General features: G+C 37.2%; 1 protein-coding gene across 1 annotated transcript; it reads left to right on the plus strand.

Annotated features, from left to right (window-relative positions):
• Window positions 1–38: 38 nt before the first annotated feature.
• LOC124163351 lies at window positions 39–10,333 on the plus strand. The gene is made up of 8 exons (XM_046540198.1): window positions 39–144; window positions 228–686; window positions 1,542–1,658; window positions 1,814–1,969; window positions 2,060–2,362; window positions 8,148–8,302; window positions 9,786–10,106; window positions 10,212–10,333. Exons 1-8 carry the CDS (start codon window positions 127–129, stop codon window positions 10,315–10,317), a joined length of 1,635 nt encoding a protein of 544 aa, XP_046396154.1. The 5' UTR covers window positions 39–126; the 3' UTR covers window positions 10,318–10,333.
• The last annotated feature ends 13 nt before the right edge of the window (window positions 10,334–10,346 follow it).

A 10,346-nucleotide genomic window follows, 5' to 3' on the forward strand; every position in this document is an offset into this window, starting at 1 on the left:
ATATCAACAATCGATATGGGCCGATTCGATATGTATATGTCGAGTCGATTTGCAGCAGAGTCAAAATAAAATGGTCGATTGTGGTCGATTGGCCGCGTAAACAGTCAATAAACAGGTGGCTTCGAAATGGAATTCAAATTTAAGGTAAGGGCATTTGTTAGAGTAAATCAATTCTCATGTTTTTTTACCACTGAGTTACTTGCTGAGTAATGCGCTTTACTTTACAGTATGTCAACGAGCAGCAGCTATTAAAAGTAATTCAAAAAGTTCAAATGGAGAGAATGCTGCGACAAGACGCCGCTAACTACCTTTCATGTCCTTCGAAAACTGAAAAAAAATTCCTCAAAAAGGAGGAATGCATTCGTAAAAATGAAGTAGGCTCATATATGAGCAGCGATGCTCTGAGTGAAGGAGACGTGAAACGCGACGTCTGTGCATCCATCAATTCACGTCCTCAGTCTGAATCTATCGGGGTGGAAGCGAAAGAAAGGCGCCAGGGAAAAAGTAATATTCTCATTTTAAGACTGCGTAGTGTTCGTAGAAATATTTTGTCCAGCTTAGACGAATTGATGGTCCACAGCGAAGTTGTCGCGCCGAAGGACTGTTGCGACAGGCATACTAATGAAACTTTGGATGAATCGGTGGAAGCCAGGGTTAGGAACTGCCTCTGCCTTGTTATCAAGCAGGTAAGGGTGTAGTACGTAAGTCTGTGATGTGATGGTTTAGGTGTTTAGAGGGAGGAGAAGCTTCATTGAAGTTACGGCCTCCTATGCAGAAAATTGATATACACCGAATGAGAGTTCTATTAAATACTTTATCCTTGTTACTGATTTCCCTGTCAAATCTCCAGGGATATTCAAGTTGAGGGATGACCAAAGTATTCTGATGCGTGACGAATATAAAAATCAATCTATACCAATTCGAATCATTACTATTTGTCATGGTGCGACCGGCTTCATGACGCTAGGCTTCCTTAACTTGTGGTCCAATGTACACGATGGAAAAACGTAGTAAAAAATTTAAGATTGTGGCTATGCTAGTTCATGGGTTATGAAGGACATCTCTTATATATACACCAAGTTTAAAAGTCTTGATTGTGTTCGTGCGTATATGTTCATCGACGGCATTATTTCAGAAGTATGTTGTCAATTGGCTTAGGTACAGTTAGCGTCTAGCACTCATTGCTAGGCTTGTATATCAGCCCCTTTAATGATGATAAATTCCAATTTTCAGTACTTGTTGATTCGGTGATTTAGGTTTCATCTCCTCATGCAAAGATATGGGTGAGTGACGAAAGTCAAATTCAGTGATGGGATATAGTTAAGTGTGAGAAAATATAGTTATTGCTGGAAATTTTATCCCCTGTCTAAGTTTTCAAGCCTTAAAAATAATTTGGAATTCAGAACTTGGATGTTAACTAGTGCATAACTTGTGTATTACCAGTATTTTATGTTAAATTAAACTTATAACATTGTTAGAACAATACCTGTAATTGCAACTTTATCCCTTGAAATGGTCTTTCTTTATTATGCATTTTTTAGGAGTATCCTTTCGTCGTTAATTTGCGGCGGCTCAATCTCAATGCTTTGAGGCAAGACGTAATATCTAACCTAAAGGCTCTCATTGATTGCCTCAGTATTGCACTAAGAATTCTCAGGGTTAGTATTTTTATTTATTTTCCAGTGGTATGTACCATTTTACCTACAGTTACATTTTATATTGAGTATGGACTACTTATGGCTTTTATGATCCTCAACAATTTTTTTTCTCTACCACCTCATACTGTACTTCTACGATGGACTTATTATTTCAGATATTCATCCGAGGAGCCCCTCATATTCTGAAGCTAGAAAAGAGTCGACAGAAACTTAACTATTTGCTACAGCGACTACTGGTTTTATCTAGTGCATGTAAGCTATTTTCCACGGAATATATGGATATTGTTGAGTCCAAAGATTTTTTGATGGATGTAAGTTTATGTGCCTTACTGTTCTATTGTTTAATAGTGCCTTTGTTTATCTTACTTTGTGTCAATTCAAAATATTCTTGATTTTCAAAGGAAATGGACCGAAAATGTGTTAATCTTCTAGCGTCAGTAAAAAGAAGGGAGAAATTGTTATCCAAGTGCCATGACATGCCCCGAAAAGCAATGGATAAAGTATGTGTTAACTGTGGGGTCAGCGTGAAGACAAGTCGTTCTTCTCAACAAAATGAAATGCATATTCCTATTAATAAGTTTAAAAAACTTGCTGATCGTGTATTTGGTGTCAAAACTCAAATAAAAGAGACCGAAAAGAAGAAGAAGAAGAAAAGTCAACCTGATGAGGATATGCTATTTCTCCAAAATGATTCCAGAGACAAGGTTGGTTTTTTTTTGTTGAAAGATTATAGTCACTTATAATTTTGAATTAAAATTGCTATACCTGGTTCAATTCATCATTTTGGTTGAAGCAAGCAGGAAAGGGTACCTTTCATGAGGCCCAGGACACTTTTGGTAGGCTTCGCTGATAGGGGATGCACCGAGAGAGTGAACCCTTGCAAACTTAACATAGCCTTATGTACAGTCGTATTCAAAATTATTACAACAAATGGAGTTGCACCACTTTCACAGCAGTTTGGAAATCGAGTTTTGGTATTTACTACGGCAGCTTAATATTTTTACTGCCACACTATATAACTGAAAAAAAAATATTCCGTGGAAGTTCGAATCACCAATTTCGGATAGCTGTCATCTCACTCACTGAGTCAGAACGTGATTCATTATGAGGTTTGTCATGCAAGGGAATGAACCAGTCTTCTGGTGTCACTAAATCAAACTGAATTTTAATGCTCAGTGGCATTATTTGCTGTGATATTGCAGCAGATATTTAATATACATATGTTATGTCCGCTATCTCTGATCGAAAGCGTTAATGGTAAGACTATATACTTCAACGGATCGGCCAACTTACGAAATTGATGTTCTGGACGTGAATTTATTATCTAGCATGATCTGCACAATTTATGTGGTATCAAACATTGCACATATGCCGCATACATTTCCCTTAAATGATGTTGTTATAAAAATATTGCGGGAGTTGGGAATGTTGTTCAAATTTTCCTCCCACTGGTACAATAGAGAATACCGAAACTCAATTTCCAAACTGCGGCAAAAGTGGCGCAGATTTGTTGCAATACTTTTGAATCCGACTGTACATAGCTAACCTTGTGTATAAAATAAAATGCTTGCATCATTATGGTGGCCACTGGTATTTACTATTTTGGACCTGGTGCCTGGACAATATATGTACTCATTTGGGTCTGATTGAGGATCTACCCTACACAGAGGCCCAAGAAATGGTCCTCTAATAGGTTTAGCAGCACCATTTGTAATGCAAGGGAGGGTTTTTGGGGATAATACCCCCCTAGAGCTCAAAGAATTTTTTTTATAAAATATTCAATGTGACAAATTTTGTAACTAATATTAGGGGGACGAGTGGCTCACAAACAAAACATCAAACTATTCACAAAGCCGTAAAACTCACCATTTTGAACCATTTATCTTAACATTTTTCTGTGGGGGGCCCCCGTACCTCCCGCTTACCCTGGCAGGTATTCCAGACCCCCCTGCTATTTACTGCTTAACCCAAGTGATTGTTAAGCATTACACTTATATCTTCACAGAGTTTAGGTAAGATTGAGTAGCATCTTCCTGTTACTGTTGTAAGTTCAAGAACTGATAATTTTCTTAAGATGTTTTCCATTTTAATCCAAACATGATCATTATTAGACTTTTTAAATGATGTCCTTTGCCCGGCAGGATGATAGAAGTGTACAAGTACATCTTTGTTTTCTAGACTTATTTCTTCAACTTGAGCGAGCCACCATTGGGTATCGTACACACACGCCACTATGTCACTTACTTTTAATGTCTGTACTGTAAATAATATGTAAGTACGGCACTAATAATTGTAGTTTCAGTAAATTTCTAAAATAATAATACATGGTAATTTTGCTCATTTTGTATGTTTTTCAACTCAATAAGTTACCAATTTCAACACTTTATATGGCAACTTTTCAAATTAAGACAGTTTAACATATAGTTGATACTATAATAGCTGATGTGCATAATTTGCAAAAATGATGATTTCCCGCATTTTCAAAAATTCATAACTTGGTTCAGAGTCAAATATCAATGTTGAAAATTTTACTCCACTTTGCTATCATAAAGGACTACATAATGTGTAAAAATCGTGGATTTTTATCCAGTCCCATCTGAGATATGCAGCCTCAAACTTTACAAAAATTTAAAAAATCCAAATTTTAAAAATTCATAAACAATTAACGAGTGAGTTGTCAATGCTGATACTCTATAAAATGTGTGTACCCAATGACATCTTACTATAAAAAAATATTAACTCTGATAAATTTCTCCTTCATGGTTTTTTTAATTTCTAAAAAGTGGAATTCATCAATTTTCGACCCCCTACTTTGGAGACCATTTAGATAGGTAAGATTGGCAAGGGGAATTATGGCTATGAAACACTATTGTTTGGAAGAAAGTACTGAAAAAAACGATGCCAGTTTCAATCTTGTAGCACGATGCAGTCCAGAGATAATCAATTTAACGCAAACGTCTTCAAAGGGAAAAAACGCTCCGTGATTCAAAACAAAAATGGCCACCACATGTAAACGGTGTAAAATAAATTTTTTTAAAAATCGGTTTTGAACTTCCCGTTTGTGTAGTAAAAACATATAAAAAATTTAAAATTATTAAAAATGGTCAAGCAACCAACTTATTTATCTTTGAATCACTTCATATGGATACACCCTTAGGCTTCTTAGTTATCTATGCAGGTTGTTTCAAATATATTCATGCCATTTCTAAATATGTAGCCAGGCTCTCTTGTATGAAATCCAGGGCTATGGGATGAAACTACATAATACACTACATATTTTAGTTTAATGCTGGAAGGGCAAAATTCATTATTTTGACAGGTAGCCATTCTCAAGGTTACAATGCCTACATTTGTTGTTATTTTGAATGAATAAATTCTTTTTCCTCAAAATTTTTTACTAAAACACAACCATGGTTTTGACAGTGAACGTCATCTTCTGGTGAGGAATACAATGGTGCGCCATCTTAAATACCAGAGGGGTGACACCTTAGGTAGACATAAAACTAGAGGGAGAGGGGGGAGGACTGTAGCGGGGATTCCCTTACTAATTCTCCATTTGATGGAAGGCTTCTCTCAATCCCCGCTTGTTCTTACTGATAAAATCGATGTCACCTGCACATGCCATATACTGTGCTGTCCTGTTCCATCACGCTCCACCAGGGTTAATCTCAATCTTCCATGCAACTCTTTCCAATGTCCGGTTGAAGAGGGTACGTGACATTGCATCACCTTGTCTTAACCTTCTGTTTACACTTCATTCCCACACCAAATAATTGCCTGCATCTTCACTTTGCTTCTGTCATTGTCATATCCACAAGTCAAATGAGTTTGTTATCCCAAATGTAACATGAGTTTCATAAGGTATGGTTGTCCAATGTTGTTGTATGCCTGCTTATAGTCAATGATAACCTGGTGCACTGATATATTGAACCAACCCCAGTGATGGTTGTTAATGACCTGCAGTTAGCAAGCCCAGAAGTAGATAACTCTGTTGTATTTTTTGCATGCACTTAGTTGATCAAGTTGCTCCTACTGTCCCCTGGGTGTGCACTTTAGTTATTTTTACATATTTTCATCCAAAGACTCCATTCATGTTCCTACATCTACCACACCTTGTTATCTTCTACACGTTCCAAAATTTTAGCTTTCAATTATTCAGCTTTCTTTATTTTATCATCTCTTCAACTCTCTGACTATGTAATCACCCTCCCTTGACCTCTTTGCTGCTAACTATATTACAGTGCAACCTCGATATAACGACACCCCAAGGTGCACTAATAAACACTCGCTATAGCGAATTGTCGCTTTACCGGAGGTGTAGCAAATAATAGCCAATATACCTGTTGCGAACAGATATACAGGAACAGGAATGGTTTGGCGACAGATAAACATCTATCCGATAAACGTAAGCATAAATCCAGACGAAAGGCGATGTTTTTTTTGCATCACTTAATTTCCTTACTCAAACAACGACTAACTATTCAAACAATTTATAAGCGCCGCACTGAATAAAAATCATGGAAAGCATTGTTTCGTCAATCATTATGCCAATTCACAACCGACGAAGCCATTTTTCTATGCACTTAATTAGTTCATTTACGTGATCATTCTATTATTTTGGTATTTTCCACTGAAAATTCAAAAATTAACTGATGAAACAGTATCGCGGTTATTTAATGCCTCAAATGTTTCCATTGGTGTATGTTTATTGTTTCTGTACGTTAAGCGGCAGTGAAGTGAAATAACGCATTACATTTGTTTCTACAGGCGAAAACGGTGGAAGGTTGTATAACGCTGCCGCCTTGGAAGAATTTTTTCTATCAGATAATGTAATATCTTCATCATCTACGGTAAAAAGTTTGCTAAGCTTGAAAAATGATGTGATTAAAATTGCCGTTGTTGAAAAAAAGTTTCTTTTTGAGTGTTACGCACGCGACGTATTTTAAATAACACACCGAGTTTACCACGGCACTGCAAACGAGAGTTAGTTGTTCTGTGAGTTCTTCCAGCGGCCACCAGGGGATGCTCGGCTACCCACGTGACAAAAGAGAGCGCCAGTACGACTCCGACCACTGACGCGAATAGTTCACCCTTGTAAATCCGCAACGGAGAATAAATACGTCCATCCGGACAATTCACGCTGAGTATCATTGCTTCGTAGATCCTACATCATCGCTAAGGCGCACTACCTACCTTTAGAGGCATCATTGCAAGAAATACCTCATACTGCAAGGGTTTTTTCGGGGAGTTGTATGTAAAAAAAGTTCTGTTTCGTCTATGTTATATGACGCGGGGAATACTTCTAAAGATACTGATGATCGGAGTCCTTTCTTCCTCGACTTCGGGTTTACACCGCAGGCATCACCAGCAATTATGAGGGGAGATAAGGCTTTGGTGCTTCGCATTAGTATAATCAACCTTCCGCACTCTTAAAATTCTCGATTCGCAATCTATCCTTGAAATAATCCGCTTTAGGCTTGGGCGTAGCCTCTTTCTCAGAAGTTCCCGCAGATTTGAATGGGCAAAACCACCCGAACAAATCTCCTTATAACTCTTCATCGTCTGCATTCCTTGGGCGCTTTTGTTTTTTTGTTTTTTTAATTTTCAGAGCGAATAGGAAGATCAATTAATTTCGACACTCTCATATTACTCCTTTATTTTTATTTTCTCGCTTAGACGTGTTTGGCGTTTTTTTGGCCATGGTGACTGCCTGCCATCAAATGCTTTCTATTCACGCAACTCACGAACGTGCGGGTATGCTGCCGACTGCTTTCTGCCGCCCGAGGAACAAAAGAAGATGAAGCATTCGCGAATGCTAATTCCACAATATTTTCACCAAAATTAACTACTTATTTATCGAACGACATTTTACCACATAAATTTGAGATTGAGCACTCCATCAACTTCATTTCTAACAGATCGCTAGCAATTACAGAGGTTAAGGAGTCTTGATGAAAGTCTTCCGGCGGTGAAACCCTCGCTATGGCGAGAGCCAACACCAAAAGGGTCTCGTAAAAACGAATTTTTTAACACGCTTATTATAGGGTCAATTGAGGGTGCATCGGCTATCTCTCGTTATAGCGGGAGTGTCGCTATAGCCCGTACTCGCTTTAACGAGGTTCCACTGTATCTAATCAACTCTCTTAATGCACATTCTGTGAGTCCTCTTCGTATCGTTACTTTTCTTGTCAATTTGTTATTGTTGTGTTGCTGTTTCATGTTAATTTCTTTTAATTATGTTAAAAACGGGATTTTCTTAATTCCTATAGTTTATTTGTTTGTTGGTTAATCCAATGTTATGTCTCATGATATTTTTGTGACTTTTTCAAATTAAGAAATTCGGCAGTCTTGTCCAATAATAGCATTGAAAAGCATCCTTGATAATTTCATCACCCTATGTAATATTAAAATATTAAGTGCATAGATACTTATTAGGAATTTCATGATTTAACATATAATAGAAAAATAAAAAAACCTATTAAATTTCAGGAAAATAACTTGAGAGAAGAAAAAATAAGTATTGACAAGGGCTGTGATCCTCCTAAGGATTTGGAAAGACTGGTTTCCCCTGTAATATTACCCTCATCATCAGGAGGTTTAAGTTTGAAGGACACGATAGCAACCTTAGAATCCAGTTTTAACGAGTAAGTTTGTGCATTATTTTCTTGTTGCTTATAATAGACTTTCTTTTCTATAGGAAGCAGTAACAAAAGTGTTTTTTGGTAATCAAGGTACATATTGACCAATTTCTCTGTCAGTTAAGCTTTAGTGTGCCACATATTTCTGCCAACTGCAGGTTATTCACTGTGGCTCTGGGATCCAGGTAAAAATTTATATCGGTAACCAATTAGATATTTCACCTTTTGCGAAATGAAACTAAAGGAAAAATAGAAAAAAATATAAGCAAGTATAGGACTACATATAAGGGTCTATACATAACCATACGAAATCATAAAATCAACAAGTTTACTACTGCTAAGGCCATAATGACCGAAGAATGAGTCACTTTTTTGGCCTCTCTTAGCATGCAGTTGGTCACAGCTACTACAATGTCACGAATATGACATGACCTACAGGGGGCGCATAGCCGAATACAAATGAAAACTAGAATGGAAGGGATTCACGGTATTAAAGTGAAAGGAAAAAGAAAAATACTTTGGCACAATGGGTGTATTTGTCCAAAAATCCATGGCAGGGAACATGGTAAGTGCAGTTAATAATAAGATGAAGTGATGACAACAATATGAAATCCTATTAGGTGCTAGACTTCTTTTTCGTTTTGTTCCCTTCATCCAGTGGTTCTTCATAGCGGTGGGCAGCCACTGAGAGACCTCAATGTGTCAAGCTTGGGTGTTTTTTTGTTCATTGAGCATAACATTGTTTTTTTTTACACAAAAATTCATTCAATTTCTTAAGGATATGTTCCCTGAAGTCAAGAAAGCACAATACTTCAATGCTGGCAAGTACAAGAATTGTATAAGCAATCTAAAACGCCACAATCACCAGGACTCCAACTTACATGCCTCTTGGTCATTTTTTGCAACCAGTCATGTGAAGTTGCTATGCAATGGTATATGGCTGATCAGTTAGCTTATTAGATATAGGAATATTTAGCTTGATTAACTTATTTCCTAGCTGAGGTGAGATTATTTGAACTAAAATTCTTCGAACGACCACAGATGTAGACGGTGAAGCCGGAACCGGGGTTTTTAAGGTGCGGAGCCCCTTGACGAGTGCGCGGAGCGCAGCAAGTTAGTAATTATAAAGGTGCTGAAATGGTTATCAGCGAAGTGTGCAATTTTCCAATGACAAAGAAATCCTTATATCTAAGAGGATAGGGATAGAGATCACCATGTAAATCTAAAATTTGATTTTTCCAGACTTAATTTTCAATATCCCAGACATTTTATGATTTTCCAGAAAATGAATTTTCCTTACTTTTCACATCTTCAGTAAGTTTATTAAATGGTTATATTTAACAGCCAATAAATTGACCTTGCATTATACAAACTGTATTTTAATTGAGTTTGTAAGTAGTGATATACTTAAAAGAAAGCAGAGTATGTACAGCGAGTAAACATTCTATTAATTACTTGGAGATTCATGGTGCCCTCACATTATTTACAGCACAAAGGAAGATGCCGTCCATGTGGTTGATCCTGAGGATGCTAGACGAGCAATAAAAGATGAAAATAAAACACATGTGCCACTTCAAAGCCTTCATCACTCGCAAGGAAGGACAGAAGGGTACTGTGATGCAAATCAAACGAACCTTGCAGTTGATGCAGTAAAGCCCAAGGGAGAAAAGAAGAACTGCACAAGCCATATTGAGGAGGACACAGAGCCTTGTTCTCTGGAGGAGAAACAAAATCCCAGTGAAATGTCTTCCTTTCAATATAAATTTCAGGCCTTGGATGAGATTATGAAGGTGTCAGATACAGCTGGAAGGTAGGAGTAATGCTTGATACTTTTTTTCTCATATTAAATTTTACCACTCATTTCAAATTGAATTCGAAACCGTTAATTGACAATTATTGACCTTTTTGATTACAGAGTTTCGGACCAAATTCTTGAAGAATGCCTGCATCATGTTGGTCGTGAGGTTGACATCTTTGTGGAAGACTTTGTACAGAAGATGTTTTCTCTTGAGTTTACATAAAATTCCATTCCAATAATAAGGATACCTCA

Source organism: Ischnura elegans, chromosome 1 (assembly GCF_921293095.1).
Source record: "Ischnura elegans chromosome 1, ioIscEleg1.1, whole genome shotgun sequence".
Taxonomy (NCBI): Eukaryota; Metazoa; Arthropoda; class Insecta; order Odonata; family Coenagrionidae; genus Ischnura; species Ischnura elegans.

Excerpts from the sequence above, each read along its gene's own strand:
- LOC124163351 (XM_046540198.1), top strand. Across the intron at positions 1,970-2,059 it reads CCAAAGATTTTTTGATGGAT|GAAATGGACCGAAAATGTGT; the intron begins GTAAGTTTATGT and ends TGATTTTCAAAG. Across the intron at positions 8,303-9,785 it reads TTAGAATCCAGTTTTAACGA|CACAAAGGAAGATGCCGTCC; the intron begins GTAAGTTTGTGC and ends CATTATTTACAG.